This window comes from Marmota flaviventris, chromosome 8, assembly GCF_047511675.1.
Source record: "Marmota flaviventris isolate mMarFla1 chromosome 8, mMarFla1.hap1, whole genome shotgun sequence".
Lineage (NCBI taxonomy): Eukaryota > Metazoa > Chordata > Mammalia > Rodentia > Sciuridae > Marmota > Marmota flaviventris.
Window position 1 is genome coordinate 52755361 of NC_092505.1, and position 17817 is coordinate 52773177.

The 17817-nt window shown below is 35.8% G+C and overlaps 1 protein-coding gene across 1 annotated transcript in view; it reads left to right on the forward strand.

Annotated features, from left to right (window-relative positions):
- Positions 1 to 17817, forward strand: part of Ubxn7 (UBX domain protein 7) — a 53781-nt gene that overhangs the window by 23884 nt on the left and 12080 nt on the right. The window contains exons 4-8 of the mRNA XM_027935938.2: positions 4347 to 4412; positions 5935 to 6047; positions 13706 to 13852; positions 15874 to 15964; positions 16965 to 17092. Coding sequence (XP_027791739.1) covers positions 4347 to 4412; positions 5935 to 6047; positions 13706 to 13852; positions 15874 to 15964; positions 16965 to 17092 — 545 coding nt within the window. The remainder of the gene's footprint in view (positions 1 to 4346; positions 4413 to 5934; positions 6048 to 13705; positions 13853 to 15873; positions 15965 to 16964; positions 17093 to 17817) is intronic.

A 17817-nucleotide genomic window follows, 5' to 3' on the forward strand; every position in this document is an offset into this window, starting at 1 on the left:
TCCATATTTGGAATGTTTACTTAGGTCAGTGAATAAGTACTGTTAAATGACCAATGCATGATATTATAAAATATTATGCACTGGTAAGATTAATTCATACTTCAAGATGGATTGTATTAGATATTTATTGCTGTGTAACACATTGCTCCAAAATTAAACTGCTGAAAACAAACAAATATTTTGTTATATCACAGTTTCTATGGGTCAAGAATCCAAGCATAGCTTAGCTGGGTGCCTTTGGTTAGGGTCCCTAATCAAGGTGTCTGCTGGCTATAAGTCATCTCAAAGCTTGAATGGAGGAGGATCTCCTTTAACACTCTTGGTTAGCAATATAACTTCTTTATCACAGAGCAAATGAGAGTCAGAGAGGACTGCCCAAGATGGAAGCTACTGTCTTTTTGGAAATGCCATGCCATCCCATCTCTTCTGCCACATTCTATTTGATACCATCAATAATCAGGGTATTCACATATAGATTATAAATAATGGGAGAAAGGGATGTATGTGTAAGTTTTGTGTTGCTATAGCAAAGTACTTGGGATAATCAATATAAAAATAGGAAGGGTTTATTTTGGATCACAGTTTTGGAGTTTCAGTCGACAAATGTCACTGTTTTTGGTCCAGGGACAAAGCAGAAGAACATAATGGTGGGAGCACCTGGAGGAAGAAGCAGCTCACATCGTGGCAGTCAGGAAGCAAAAAGAGGAAGAGCCTGGCATCCTCCTTTAAGGGCATACTTTTAAAGGCCTAACTTCCTCCTGCTAGGCTTCATGTCTCAAGTACTCCACCACCTCCCAAATAGCATCATGAAGTGGGAACCAAACGTTTCATACATGGGTCTTTTGAAGAGCAGTTAATGAAGCCCTAGTAAGGGATAATTGGGGTTCATTTTAGAGACCGCCTGCCACCTAGAATAATGGATTTTAATAGGACAAAATATGAAAAGCTCATTGATAAGATTTTAGGTTTCATGCTGCAACAAACCTTTTACCACTTAAAAGACCCAGAATTTCCACAGCAGTTCTAAGCCAAAAAAACAATGCTGGAAGTATCACAATACCTGACTTCAAGTCATATTACAGAGCTATTGTAACAAAAACTGTATGGTACTAGCATAACAACAGACACAGAGACATACCACACAGATAATAGTCATCTGATCCTTGACAAAGGTGCTAAAAATATACACTGGAGAAAAGACAGCATTTTTGTTTTAAATAAGTTCTTTTTAAATATCTTTATTTTGTTTGTTTCTTTTTTATGTGGTGTTGTGGATCAAACCCAGTGCCTCACATGTGCAAGGCAAGCGTTCTGCCACTGAGCCACAACTCCAGCCCAAAAAGACAGCATTTTTAACAAATGGTGCAGGGAAAACTGGTTATCCATATATAGAAGAATGAGACTATACATATCTCTCACCTTACACAAAAATGAACTCAAAATGATCAAGGACCTAGGAATTAGACTAGAAACTAAGCAACTCCTAGAAGAAAATGTAGGGTCAACACTCCATATAGGTACAGGCATTGACTTTCTCAAGCTTAGGAAATAATGCCAGGAGTTAATGAATGGGATGGAATCAAATTAAAAAGCTTCTGCACAGCACACAATTAAAAATGTGAAGAGAGAATCTACAGAATGGGAGAAAATCTTTACTAGCTATTTTTCTTAAAAGAAGATTGATATCCAGAATATATAAAGAACTCAAAACTAACCACCAACAAAAAATAACCCAATTGATATGGGAAAATGAACTAAGCAGACAGGTTTAAAAGAAGAAATACAAATGGCTAACAAATATATGAAAGAATGTTCAACATCTTTAGCAATTAGGGAAATGCAAATCAAAGCTACATGAGATTTCATCTCACTTCCAGTTAGAATGACAGCCATCAAGAATACAAACAAGGGCTGGGGTTGTGGCTCAGTGTTAGAGTGCTTGCCTAGCATGCATGAGGCACTGGGTTCGATCCCCGGAACCACATAAAAATAAATAAAATAAAGGTATTGTGTCCATCTACAATTTAAAAAAAAAAAAGAATACAAACAATAAGAGGCTAGAGTTGTGGCTCAATGATAGAGCGCTTGCCTGGCTCATGTGAGGCACTGGGTTCAATCCTCAGTACCACAACACACACACAAAAATTAAAAACAAGTAAAGAATACAAGCAATAATAAATGCTGGAGAGGATGTGGAGAAAAAGGAACACTTTTACACTCTTGGTGGAGTTAGTACAACCATAATGGAATCAGTATGGAGTTTCCTCAAGAGACCAGGCAATTGGAACCCCACTGTATAACCCAGCTACACCACTACTCAGTATTTATTAAAGTCATCATACTCTAGCAATACATGCATATCCATATTTATAACACCATAATTCACAGTAACTAAATTTGGAACCAGCCTGGCTGGCTGTCAATGGATGAATGAAGAAAGAGTGTAGTACATATACACATTGGAGTTTTATGTGCCATAAAGAATGGAATTATATCATTTGCAGGAAACAGGATGGAACTTGAAAACATGCTGAGCAAAATAAGCCAAATTCATAAAGTCAAGGGTCATATGTTTTTTCTCATATGTGGAAGATTAAAAAAAGGAATGGAAAGGTTGTATGTGTAGGAGAGACTCATGAAAATTGAAGGAAGATCAGTAGGATAGAGGAAAAGGAACCAGAGAGAGGGAGGCGGGCAGAGGAAAGGGAAATAAATACTGGGGAACAATAGTGGCCAAATTATATTTTGTGGATGTACAAATATATGACATTAAATCCCACCATCATGTACAACTGTAATGGACCAGTTTTTAAAAATGGGGCAAAAAAAGAAACTGAACATTGAACCTTACTGATTAAATTGAAGAAGCAATCATGTATACATATATATTATTCATGTTTTTTCAAGACCACATAATAAAAAAGAAACTTCCACTAGTTGAGTTTTGGCATAGTATCAAAAAATATCCACAGTTATCTAATAAGATTATTAAAACACTTCTCTGGTTTGTAACTACATGCCTGTGTGGGGCTGAATTTTAATTTTATTCCTATATTTCAACTAAAAGAATATCAGTAGATATAAAATAATGTGAAGATGGTCTGAAAATCCATATTTCCTTGCTTGCTCTTTTTCTTTTTTTTTTTCCCCCTTGTGGTACTGGGGATTGAACCAGGGGTAACTCTACCATTGAAGTACAACATGTCCAGCCCCTTTTACTTTTTGAGACAAAGTCTTGCTAAATTGCCCAGGGTGGCCTCAAATTATGATCCACCTTCCTTAGCTTTCTGAGTATCCGGAATCATAGGAGCGTCCTACTGTGTCTAGCAATTCTTTAAAATTCTTTAACATAAATATTGATATATAGACATGTGAGTGATATATATATATATTTTTTTTTGTTTGTTTGTTTTTTAACAAGAACGAAGGTTTTAAACATGTGATTCCACATTTTTTTGTTGTTATGTTTTTTATTTAGTAGTTTTCATGGAAATAATTGTCCTGTGTAATGACAAATACAAGTTGTTGAGAAGGATGCTTTGGCATGGGGTAGGGGATGTTATACTCTATCTTATCCTGCTGCTAATCATTATTCATTAATATGGAATGTTCTGGTTATATGCTGGCCAGGCTTGCCATAAAGCTACCGTAATAACTATATATTGAAAAAAATCATTAAATGGCCTTATTTATTATAATGTACTAAGTGGTTTGGTAATTTCTTAAGACCACTTTATATGAAAGATAATATTTTGATGATGGTGCTCTAGATCTAACCTATAAAATACCTAAAGACTGCGTAGTAGACACCATACAGGGGAACAGAAGGCTGTCATTCTATTCACTTTTCCGTTACTAAGCTATTATGTTATAGTGGGATTTCTTTTTCCTTCTAAAATTCAAGATTTTTTTTGGTGTTTATAATTCTTCATGTGCATCCATTCACTAAGACAATTTTTGAGTCTTGGTTATTCAAGTGGTATACCAAAGGATAGTCATATCCCTTTGGCTAACCTGAATTGGACATTTACAGCATGTATTATTTCATCTACATGTAGAATTGCCCTAAAAATCTTTCTTCCTAATATTACCACTGGGTTCTTCGCTTTTTGTCTTGGTCAGCTCTCCTTCTTACTGGGCTTTAATTTTCTCATTTGTAAAACATGATTGTGCTGAAGATGGTTAGATTAATTATGAATGACTTAAAAGTTTTTAAAACTTTATTTTTTGTGGGTGGGTATCATTTTGAATATATGTTTTAGAACTTATAGATAAGGAAGTTTCTAGAATTAAGTTTCAAAATTAATGCTTAACTTTTTTGATCAGTTCTATTTTTCCCCCTAAAGCTCCTAAAAGACGACGACCTGCCCGCTCAATATTTGATGGTTTCCGGGATTTTCAAACTGAAACTAGTAGGTATCTTGGACCAAGTTTATTATCTCCTTCTTCCCCTTCCTATTAAAATGGAAAAAATAATTAATATTAGGCATAATTGTTTTGAGAATTCAATTTATTGGAAAAATGAAATTATGAATTCAGTCTGTTTATGATGAACTCACTCTGAGCTAAATTGTTATTTTCTAACCTATTTGGTTATAGAGGAATAATAATGGAGATGGAAATAACGTAAGAAATCTGGTAGTTTATCAATTTAGCTTGTTCATGAGCACTTAAAGGTGATTCTAAGGAAATGAAAAACTGATATTCCTCAGGATCCCATCTGTCAGTGGAAGAAATGACTATAACAAAAACTGTTAGGTTGGATTGAAAAAGAGAAGAAAATGCACATGACCCAAAGCAGCCATCATCAATGTTTTAACTACAGTTATTTGGAATAAGATTTTGGGTGGTACAGAAGGTTGAACCTGGGGTGCTCTACCACTGAGCTATATCCCCAGCCCTTTTTATTTTTTTATTTTATATTTTGGTACTAGGGATTGAACCCAGGGGCACTTAACCACTGAGCCACATTCCAGCCTTTTTTATGTTTTATTTTGAGACAGAGTCTCCCTACATTGCTTAGGCTACACTAAGTTGCTGAGGCTGGCTTTGAACTTGCGATCCTCCTGCCTCAGCTTCCTGAGTCTCTGGGATTATAGACCTGTGCCTATAATATAGGTCTGCTCCACTGTTGCCCGGCTCCTTTTTATTTTTTATTTTGAGGCAGGGACTCAATAATTATACTCATTGGTCTCCAACTTTCATTCCTCCTACGTCTGCCTGAGTAGCTGGGATTATAGATTCATATCTTTTAATAGAATGAGTTAGAAGAATCTTGGCCATATATTTTTAGAGGACTTAGTATTGGGTTAGCAATGGAATCCTACGAAAAGGACAGTGTTATGAGAAATTATGAGGAACTCTTGGACTGTGCTTGATTTTGTAGTTTACTTATGAGCTTGTTGAGGGACAGACTGATCTTGTTATCTTGGAAACATTGGGAATGTCTGCATTGGTCATCATCCATACTGGCGGAGTCTCAGAAGATATAGTTACAAGCAACACATGTATTAATTTTACTTTCCAAATTAGATAAATGTAAATATTTTTCCAAAGTAAAGTTAGTTTTTGAATATATGAAAGGAATTATTTTAGATGACTTTTTTGGGGGGAGGAAGGTGCTAGAGATTGAACTCGGGGTCATGAACATGCTAATTAAATGCTGTACCACTGAGTTACACCTGAGCCCCAAATGATTATTTTAAATTAATTATCTGCTTTTATTATTTGGATCAGGAACACTACCGAGTCGTAAGACTCCCTCCTGATCAACCTTTTTATTTTATTTTTTCTAAAGTCAGCATTAGATATTTGCATTGGCGGTCAAGTACATTGTTCAGTAATTCTTCTAGTTTAGACAGCTTTTTTTTAATGTAATTCATGGGTCTTTTATTTTACTGGCCAATTGAAACTTTTTCATCCTCTGTGTTGCAGTTCGGCAAGAACAGGAGCTAAGAAATGGAGGAGCAATAGATAAAAAACTAACTACCCTTGCAGATTTGTTCCGGCCACCCATTGACTTGATGCATAAAGGCAGCTTTGAAACAGTAAGTTGTTGAAGATTCAATGCCTTAAAACCTTCTGCATTCTCAACACCATTTTTCTGCCTAAGAACAAAAAGGAATTGGCATATTAATAAGTATTTTTACATGATACACCTAAAGATTACATTGGTTTATGTTTCTGCCTGCAATTTACAAAATCCATTTCTAATAGCAGTAGATTGAGAGTGCTAGTTTGATGGTATTCTCTGAAAAGCCTTGTGTGGTATCATTTTAGAATCTCTGACATTTTGATAGCTTCTTAAAAACCTTACTTTTAGTTTATCTTTGACTTACTACTGAGAATAGTATGTGAATGTTTAACTATTTATGATTTGTAGGCATCTTTTGCCTGTAGCTTTTTGTTTGTTCACTGAGAAATACTGTGAATTTCTTTTGTATTGTCCTCGGAATTTTAAGTTTATCATATAACAGAAAACTCCAATAAGGTTGATTTGACCAAATGAGTTTATTTTTTCATTTAGTCAGCCTAGAGTTGTGTAGTAGTTATCCCTTTAAAAAATTTTTTTTTATGTTTTAGTTGTAATTGGACAGAATACCTTTATTTTATTTATTTTTATGTGGTGCTGAGGATCAAACCCAGGGCTAAGCGAGTGCTCTACCACTGAGCCACAACCCTAGCCCAATAGTTGTCCTTTATCTGAAGTTTCACTCTCCATTGTTTGAGAAACCCAAGTTCAAAAATATTAAATTGAAAATTCCAGAAATAATTCATAAATTTTAAATTGTAGACTCTTAAGAGTAATATAATGAAATCTTGTGTCACTATACTTAGGACAGTCCCTATGATATATAGTACCCACCTGTTAATTACATAGAATTCCATGTTAGTTATTATGTCAACTGTCACAGTATTATAGTGCTAACATTGAAATAGCTATTATTTAATAGTGGCCCCAAAACTTAGCAGTAATGATACTGGTGGCTAATGAGAAGGTATGAAGTATTTTCCTTTAAGTGAAAAGGTAAAAGTTCTCAATAAGTAAAGAAGAAAACATGGTGTGGTGAACTTGCCAAGATCTATGATAAGAATGAATCATCTGCTTGGCATGATGGTGCATACCTTTAATCCCAATGACTTCAGAGGCTGAGGCAGAAGGATTATAAGTTGGAGCCCAACCTGGGCAAGTTAGGGATATCTAACTTGATTTCTGTTTCAACATAAAAATTATAAAGGCTGGGAATGTAGCTCAGTTTATTTTTGTCATTTAATCAGCCTAGAGTTGAGGGAGGGAATCATTGATGTTCATTCATCCGCTCAAAGAGATCAGATTGGATGTTCCCATAGTTGTCTTTTCCCTTGTGATCTTAACATTGCAACTGCCTATCTTTTCTAGTGTTCCAGTTATAATAAAGCCATTGAACTGAAAAGCAGCAATATGAAAGACTAAAAGGATCTGGGTTGTATAGCATGTTTTCTGTTTTTATTAACTTTCAAGTTGTTCTAGAGCTTAATGCAATAACTGAGCTGGGTTTAATTTGATAACTTTGGGCTAATAAAAAGCAATAGCTTGCTGGGCCCAGTGGTGCATGCTTATAATCCCAGCGGTCTGGGAGGCTGAGGCAGGAGGATAGTAAGTTCAAAGCTAACCTCAGCAACTTAGAGAGTCCTGAAGCATCTCAGTGAGATCCTGTCTCTAAGTAAAATATAAAAAGGGCTGTGGCTGTGGCTAGGGTTCAATCCCCAATACCAAAAAAAAAAAAAAAAAAAAAAGGAGTGTTTTTTTGTTTGTTTGTTTATTGAGAAATATTGTGAATTTCTTTTGTACTGTCCTGAATTTTGTCACTTTTTTTCTTTGTATTTCATGACCGTATTGTTTCCAATAATTCATTCTTTTTCTTTTAAACTGATAATACTAATTGTAAATATTTGCAAGTCATATAAGTGATGTAAGAACTCAGAAAACACAGGCATTTCATTGTGATTAGATATTTCTTAATAATATCAAAGTAAGTAAAAGTAAGGGAAGGAATATGCAAGTCATTGACGTTTAAAGAGGTAGATATTAAAAATTGGGGGGATACTCTGGCTGCTCAGGTAAGACCCTCAAGTTCCATCTACATATTATATATAAATCTGGGCCACAGTTTTACAGGTTTAGGAACTAGTGTAACTAGACAAATCATATTCAGAGACTATTTCTAGGGCATGCTAACCAAATGAGAAATTGATTAATTCACTTAGTCATTTGATACATATTTATTGAGACCTTTTCTGCATGATGGAGATTATATATTTCAGAGTTAAGATCAGACTATATGTAGCCTTGTACCACCTGACTATAATCCTAGCTTTTTAGGAGACTGAGGCAAGTTCAGAGCAATTTAGGTAGCTTAGTTGGACAACCGTGTCTCAAAGTAAACAGGGTTGGGAATGTAGCTCAGTAGTTGAGAGTTTGCCTCGCATCTGCAAAGCCCTAAGTTAAATCCTCAGTTCTGCCAAAAAAAGATTATATTGTATGTGACAGAGAGGGAAAAAATGAGTAGCTTAAGTTAGAAAAGGCTAGGCTGTTAGGATGGTCTACTTCAAGTATTTATTAGAGCTACAGTTATTTTTGTGTTTTTATATTGTGCTGTAGTTCTTCCTTGTTCTTTTCAATGAGTCAAGATGACTTACCACTGTGTTTGTTTTCTAGCCAGCATGGAGGAGGGAAGGGCCTGAGTAGGTTATGGCTTTTCCTATTAAAGGCACAATCTATAAGTTGTACACATCACTTCTGCTCACATCTTATTGATTAGAACTTGATAATATGGCCACATCTTGTTGCAGTAGAAACTAAGAAATCCAAATACTTAAGATAAAACTGCAGTTTCTCAGACTGACATGGGGATAATGTGTATCTGGTACCTATTTTAGTCAGCTTTGTATGACTATGATGGAAATATCTGACAAGAACACCTTAGGGGAGGAAAAGTTTACTGTGGGCTCAGGGTTTTTGAGGTTTCAGTCCATAGATGGCCAACTCCCTTGCTCGGGGCCCCAGGGAGGGGTGGTAGAAGAGTGCTGACGGAAGGGGTGGTAGAAGAGTGCTGCTCTATTCATGGTGACCAGGAAGCAGAGGGAGAAAGGGGAAGGGGCCACAGGAAGAACAGCCCTTCCAGGGCACACCCCCAGTAACCCCCTTCCTGCAGCTACACCTCACCCACCTAAATTAACACCCAGGTAGTCCATTTAAACTAGGATGGGACTGATTAAGTTACACCTCTTAGTTATTTCACCCCTGGATAGTCCTGCATTGACACAGGAGCTTTGAGCGGACACTTCATATCCAAACCATAACTTTCTGCCCCTCACCTGCAGAAGCTCATATCCATATCCAAGAGTACCTATAGTCTGAATAGTTCCAGCATTTCCCAAAAGTTCAAGTGCAAAGTCTCATCTGAGACTTAAGGCAAACTCTTGGTTGTGAGCCCCTGTAAAAATTAAAAGCAGGCCACATGTCTCTAATGTACAGTGACACTGAGTAAACATTCTCATTCCAAAGTGGGGAATAGTGGCATACAAAGAATGAATGGGACCAAAATAAGACCTAAACCCAGCCAGGCAAACATTAGGTTCTGCAACTTTATGTTCAGCATCTACAGCACGTTTTTGAGATGTGAGCTCCAAAGGGTTTGGCAAGGCCCATCTCTTGGCCTTCCTGGTTGCAGTACTTGTAGCCTCCTAGCCTAACTGTCTTTGCAGAAAGCAGCTTTCCTTGACAGACAGTCCATATTACTGATATCTCTTAATTCCAGGAGTCTCCATTCCACCTTTAGCTTCACTTTCACAATTTTGTGCATTGCCTTCTCAGAGGATGCCTGCAGGAACTCCAACCCATTTGCCCTTTTCCTGGCCTTCTAGGCCTTCCTTTGAAATTTCAGTGTAAGCCTTGTGACCTCCAAATTCCACCATCCTGCATTCCTGCAGAATCAGCACCATATAGATGACACCACGGTCTATGACTAGCTTTAGCAGTAGATGGTCCCCCTTGGACCTTCATGGCTCCAACGGCCTCTGAGTGGCTGAGCACAGCGAAACAATTTCTTAGGCTTCCCTATGCAAATAGGGTGCCCCCCCTCTTTCTTCTCTGTCTTAAAAATAATTTTTATTTCAATGCCCTTAAACCTTCAGCAGGTATGGCTTTGCCAACTCCTGAAATGCATTCAAAGCATCTTTCCTGTTGCCTCTTTGCAGAGTACTTAGCATCTCTTTGGTGGCTGTTATCTCTTCAACAACCATACCTTCTTTGGTCTCAGTTTTATACACACTTTTCTGGCCAGGTTGCAAGTTTTATAAAATTCTCCTGTGCTTTTTGCTTCCAGTTCTCACAGTAAACCTGGCTTAAAGCTGCCAGCAATATCCATGCCACAGCCTGAATGCTATGCTGCCTGGAAATTTCCTCTGCTAGATTAATTTATCCATCATTTATAAATTTAGCCTCACACAGAATCTCAGGACGTGAGCAAAAATTTAGCCAAGTTCTTTGCCAGAATATAACAGAAGGCTCTCTAGTCAAGTTGTCAGTAGAGTACTCATTTTCCTCTGAAACCTCATGAGCACAGTCCACATTCCTGTTGGCATCTGGTCTTCTGAGCTCCCACCAGAATCACGCTTTAAGCTCTACTTACAAAATCTAAAACTTTTTCAAGTTATGCTTTTCAAATGTCCTCTCACATATCAGCACCAAAGGCATCTGAACCACATGGTCAGTTATAGCAGTGATCCCAATTTCTAGTGCCAATATCTGTTTTAGCATTACTGTGACCAAAATACCCTACAAGTACAATTTGAAGAAAAACTCAAGTCCCTTATATAAAATGATGTAGTATTTGCATATAGCATACATCCTTGTATACATTTAATCATCTCAAGATTATTTACAATACCAAATGCAATATAAATGCTCTGTAGATAATTGTTATACTATATTGTTTGGGGAATTATGATCAAAAAAAGGTCCATGCATGTTCAGCACAAAGGCGGTTATTGTAGGCCTGCCTCCATAGTTCTTAAATGAAACACATGGTAAACAGTGCTCAAACAACAAGTGCCAGATAGAGACTGAGGACCTGTGAAATGTAGAAAGTTATAGCAGGGTATGCCTACACATGACTTCATTCTTCATTTGTGTGAATTCAACATACTGTTCTGCATGTAGCAAATGCAAGTTTACTTTTTGGAATGTTCTGGAATTTTTTTCCCTGAATATTTCCCATCTGTGGTTGAATCCAAAGAGTGTGGAGAGCTAACTGTATAGCTTACATTTAGTTTTACTCTGTTTAAATAAAGAAATTAGGGGAAATAATATTTTTATTATAATTTTAATTTCCCCACTGTGCATATGCATATTTTAATATATTTCCTTGATTTTATTTATGTATATTTACTGAAATATATTTTTTTCCTCTGATTTTTGTTTTTCATGCTTTCCTGATCTACCTGGGACTGGGAAAAAGATGCTTGTCTCCCATTGTTTTGCACATGGGTCTCCTCATAATGGTTTTTGAATGTTGACTTAGAACAGACAAATAGATTTCAAGAGGGAAATTGCTCATTTGTCCCATAGCCTACTCCCACCTCCAGTCCTTAACTTGTGTAATTGGTATACTTAGTGAAATTATGTAAGACTTTATCTTCCTCTTATTTAATTGTATATATTTAAAATGTGCAGCATGCTGTTTTGCTGTACATAGTGAAGTGATTACTTACAGTCAAGCAAATTAATCTGTCCATCACCTTTCGTAGTTACCCCCGCTCATGGTAAGAGCTTCCAAAATCTACTCTCAGCCAATATTCAGTGTATAATGCAAAATTAATAATTGTATCCATGTTGTATAATCTCTAGAATTATTCAGGACTCTTTTTTATTTCTCCTAATATTGTTGCTCTATCTGGAAGTCGTGTCATATTTGGATCCTTTCTTCTAGCAGTATTGTTACCTTTATCTTCAGTGTGGATAATACTATCAACTTCAAATTTCTTTTGCTGGTATAAGGTTTCTTCTCTAATGTAAGATTTGTGAGGGAATGGATTTTTGTGTTTGGTAACTGCTATAACTTCAGGATCTATAACTCTACCTGAAAACTGGTAGATATTTAGTATTTATTGAATGGCTGAATCTGAATTAATAAAAGCATGAATGTCAATAAACAAATTTTAAAAAACAAAGTAAATGACTCATCATCATTTTTTTGTTTGTTTGGTTTTTTAAGAGAGAGAGAGAGAGAGAATTTCAATATTTATTTTTTAGTTTTCGGTGGACACAACATCTTTTGTATGTGGTGCTGAGGATTGAACCCGGGCTGCACTCATGCCAGGGGAGCGTGCTACCGCTTGAGCCACATCCCCAGCCCCTCATCATCGTTTTTAACTCTAGAACTTTATTCATTTTCAGCTTTATATATTTATTTTTTCTTGTCAGTGTTGTAGTTGTGGGCAATCTTACATAAATTTACTATTACAACAATATATATTCTTTAGTCTCTAAAAATCTGGGACTTTTTTTCTTTTAATACTTTTTCTTTAGATAAGGCAGTTTAATTACTCCTTTTTAAATCACTTATTAAATCTTTGCAAGTAGATAAAGAATTAAATGGAACAAAATTGCCTTCAAAGAGCAAGGAGTTGTCTTATTATATTTATATGCTTTAAAATAAAACTTTCACCAGTAAAGATAGTTTGCTGGCTGAGTACAGGAGTACTTCTTTTTATAATGTGACTTTTCACCTGTGGAATCAGTAAGCAAATATTAGAAAAGAATTATCTCTGGGGAATTCATGCACACAAAAAAGAGCTTTATTAAAATTGTGTAAACCATTTTAAAACAGAAAATAGTCTTACATTTTCTGATACTCCTCAGAATGATGCGTGTTCTTTGATTACTATTATACAGAATTTATTGATTCCATGACAAACTGATAGGGAAAAGAATATTGTTCCAGAAAAATACAAAAAATATGACTTTCTTGTCATTATTCCTGTGCAAAGATTTCTTTGAGACTGCATTTTCTCATTTGCTTTTGTACCATTCATTTCACATTTAACAACATTTCAGAGTCTTTATGAAACAAAAAGTTCACACTCATGATTTGTGCTATAAATTAAGGGATCATGTGGAGATTATTCTCAGTCTTTTAGGAAAACAACTCTTAAGAGGTAATAGTGCTCAGTAGCTTTTATTAAAACATCTAGGGTGATTCTACAAGATAGAATATGCCTAATAAATGTAATGAATATGATATTTGGAAGTATTATAGAAAATTATGATGAAGATTAAACAGCATAAAGTAATATACACACTCCAGTTAAAAAGGAGAGGTATATTTGTTGACAGGGATTGGAAGAGAATACAATTTGTGAATTGTTGATCTTAAGTTTATAGAATTCTTTTCTGGTATAAATATATTTAAACATTTTTTAAATTCATTGTGACAGTGGGTTAAAAAGAAAATAGTTTATTTTAAATTTGAGAAATGTTTGAAATGGATAGTGTAGTTATGTACCTATATGGAAAGTAATCGTAAATAATGTATAAACACTGAAAACTCCTGATATAAAGAGCTTAATATTTATATTGAAAGGACAGCTTCTGAATTCTGAAACAAATCACTCACCAAGTAGAAACTGTTTTTAACAAATGTTGTATAATTTTCTCTTACAGGCCAAAGAGTGTGGCCAGATGCAGAATAAGTGGCTGATGATAAATATTCAAAATGTACAAGATTTTGCATGCCAATGTCTCAACCGAGATGTATGGAGCAATGAAGCTGTGAAGAATATTATCCGGGAGCATTTCATTTTCTGGCAGGTGAGAAGAGTTTATTGAATTTTGAAGTTGAAGAATTGTTGTGGTATTTAATTTCTATAGTGTGGTATTTAGGGGAGGAGGGATTAGGTGTTAAATTGGGAAAACTGAGTTAAAACTTGACATATAGACCACCCATAATGGCTGAAATAGTAAAGGCAAGTGAAAGGACAGCAATGGAGAACTCCCAAAGGAAAGAGTTCTTATAAACCAACACTCATCCCAGAAGCATCTTGATAGAGTGAATGTACAGCTACTGTACTGTTCAGTAGGACTATAATGTAAGCCACTTACATAATTTTAAGCTTTCTATTAGCTATATTAAAAGAAATGAGTGTGCTGTGGCCGAGCACAGTGGCTCACTTCTGTAATCCCAGCGGCTCAGGAGGCTGAGACAGGAGGATTGTTTGAGTTCAAAGCCAGCCTTAGCAACAGGCAAGGAAGGTGCTAAGCAACTGAGTGAGACCCTATCTCCTGTCTCCTGTCTCTGAGTAAAATATAAAATAGGGCTGGGGGTGTGGCTCAGTGGTCAAGTGCCCCTGAGTTTAATCCTCTATACCAAAAAAAAAGAAAAGAAAAGAAAGAAGAAAAGGGTGAAATTAATTTAATAATATATTTTGTTTAAATTGATATATTTATCATATAACAAATATAAAAATATCAATGGGATGTTTTGCTTTGTGTGTGTGTTAAATCTTCAAGATATGGTGTCTGTTTCCATACTTAGGCCATCTCAGTTTGGACTAGCCAATTTCAAGTTCTTCGGAGAGCTATTTGGGGCTAGTGACTAGTGGCTTGTGTATAATTTGAAGTAATGGGAAAACATTTGACTAAGATGACTTTGAAGTAATGGGAAAACATTTGAGTAAGACTTGGATTTTTAGTTTGGCCTTCATTCTGTCTATGTTATGTGGGGCCAGTGCTCGCTCACTCTCTCTCTCTCTCTTTTCACATCCTGTTTCTGTTATATTTGGCGCGCGTGCACGAGCTCACTTTCTTTCTCTCTCTGTCTCTGGCTAGGGATTGAACACAGGATCTTGTGCATAACCCTAAGCTATATATATATGCCTTCATCCTGATCCCTGATATACTAACTTTATATCCCTAGACATACCACTTAGTATTCTTGACTCTATAGTTTTTTTTCTTTGCATGCGCCACCACATTCAGCTGTAGTTTCTTTCTTTCTTTCTTTCCTTCCTTCCTTCCTTTCTTTCTTTCTTATAATTACTTATTTGTTAATTTTTATACAGTGCTAAGGATCCGACCCAGTGCCTCACACATGCTAGTCAAGCACTCTGCCACTCAGCTCCAGCTCCACCCTCTAGTTTCTTTTTATATAAAATTATCCAGCTAAGAGCTGGAGCTATAGTTCAGTGGTATAATGCTTGCCTCACACAGGTGAGGCACTGGGTTCAAGCCTCAGCATCACATTAAAAAATAATAATAAATTAATAAACAAAGATACTGTTTGTCCATCTACAACTAAAAAAAAAAAAAAAAAAGAATTATCCAGCTAAGGTTAGGTGATAACTTTTGAATGAACTTAGTTTTTCCTATTATAAGATATGTTAAAGTTATTAATTTGCCTGCTCATGTGTTATAGGTGCCTAAATTCAACATGATGATTTTTAATGGCAAGATTTATTTTTTTCAGCAAATATTGATTGAACATTTTGTTGCCTAGCATTATGCTAGACTCTCAAGCTAATATTAATATGTTGTGATATATTAGGATATCTATAGTTGAGGGTCAGGAATGAGAGAGGTGGACAGATACTTGAATAGGGAAGAGCAATACTTCTGAACCAGGAAGAAAATGGATTTCCAGGTGGGTCTGAGGGCAGGAAGTTGAGGGAGTCATTATATGACCTTCATTTTTTTTCTTTAACATGAGAATGAGATCCTAACGCATGACACCAAGGGTATATTTGAAAAATTAATTGCTATTGGTGTATAACGAGATGATAGTCGATACTTTTTTTAAGAAGCTGACCTTTTTTTATATATCGATGATTTAACAGGTTTATCATGACAGTGAGGAAGGTCAGAGATACATACAGTTCTATAAACTAGGGGATTTCCCCTATGTTTCCATCTTGGACCCACGGACAGGTAAGATTTATAACAGTCTACAGCCTTTAACCTATCATTTATTTTGCATTTACCTAGATGATTAATCTTTAATATTTAACTGGATCTGGTATTGGAACTATGATAATTTAGCTGAAGGTTTCTTGTTCATTCACTTTATAATTATTTAAATGTCTATTGATGTGTATTTAAGGAATCCATTTCTGGCAGCTTGAGAGATGGTAATATTTTATATTTGTGCAGTTCTTTTCTTTCAGAGAATAACTGATATGTTCATTTTATAAAGGGTCCCCTTAGGTTTCGCTATTTTGTGTTTGTTTTTCTTTGTTTTGTTTCGTTTTCTTTTTTGGTACTAGGGATTGACACTAGGGGCATTTAAGCACTGAACCACTTCCCGAGTCCTTTTATTTTTTATTTTGAGATAGGACCTTGCTAAATTACTTAGGGTCTTGCTAAGTTGCTGAAGCTGGTCTTAAATTTGCAGTTGCCTCAGCCTCCCAACCGGCATGCACCCAAAGGCATGTACCACTGTGCCCAGCCTCCTAAGTTTTTTAATACTAAAATATTAAGATTTTTCAGATAACTGGTTATAATTGCACCAGAGAAACACAGGGTGAAGCTGGTTTTGTTTTATTTTTTAAAAATGTTTTGGGACAGGGTTTTACTCTATTCCCAGGCTAGCCTTAAATTTGTGATCCTCCTGGCCAGCCTTCTGAGTAGCTGCGATTACAGGGTGTGCACCACTGTACCCAACTTGCTTTTATTATTGGTTGTGTTTTATTTAGACACTGCTTTGTTTTAATTTCTTCTTCCAAAATGGCAATAAGTGATAAGATAGTTGCTTTATCATGATGGATGGGAATCTGTCAGGTGGTTATCATTTATGTAGGCTTTAGGTTAAGCTAGTGAAGGATGGATGTATGTTTAATTATGCATATGCCAAAAGAACTACATCATGAGAATGTTCCGAAAAAGTTTTGGTTTTTTTTTATGTTTATATATCCTAATTTTTAATCTTTAGGTCAGAAGCTAGTAGAGTGGCACCAATTAGATGTATCGTCTTTCTTGGACCAAGTCACGGGATTTTTGGGTGAACATGGGCAGTTGGATGGACTTTCTAGCAGTCCCCCCAAAAAATGTTCCCGATCAGTAAGTATGAGTAAGAAGTGGTGATATAATTGTACATAAGCATCTTATGTAAAATATTTGATGTTAAGATAGTAATAATGATAATGTAAAAGCCAACAGTTATCATTTGTGGCTCTACTAATCTTAGATACCCACCTTTTTATTTCTATAATTTTCCACATAAGGACTCCATCTTCTCAGTGAAGTCATAAGACTCATATTCCTGCTCTCTGGGTATAGCTGTGGTGTAGACATATCACTTAAGATCTCCTAAGATCTTGATTTAGAAGTAAACAGTGTAAATATATAGAGCAGGAGGACTGACGTGGTAGGTCTGGTAGTGGAGGCATCCTCTTCCTCAGGAACAGCACTGTGAGGGCTTCTAGTATCCAAATCGAAGTAACAGTGTACATGTGTTTTTGCTGGAACACCTCATGGTATATAGTTTTAGGGCCTGTCTCTCTGACTCTTTCAGATTGTTTCTATATTTATTTTCTATAATCTGCTATTAGTAGGCAGACTTCTTTGATAATTGGTATCCTGATTAGTTGCAAGTAGTAGACCTCAAAGATAGGCCATCTCACATTGTTTGTAGTAGCTGTATGGGTTTGCTGATAGTAAAGATAAAAATAGTTTTATTAGTGCATGTGACTTTGGCAGTCCACATCAAGTAGTGATATAAGTTGTATAAGTTATTACCCAGAATGAAGTACCTGTTTAAGGAAAAGCCTTAGGGAATAACATTG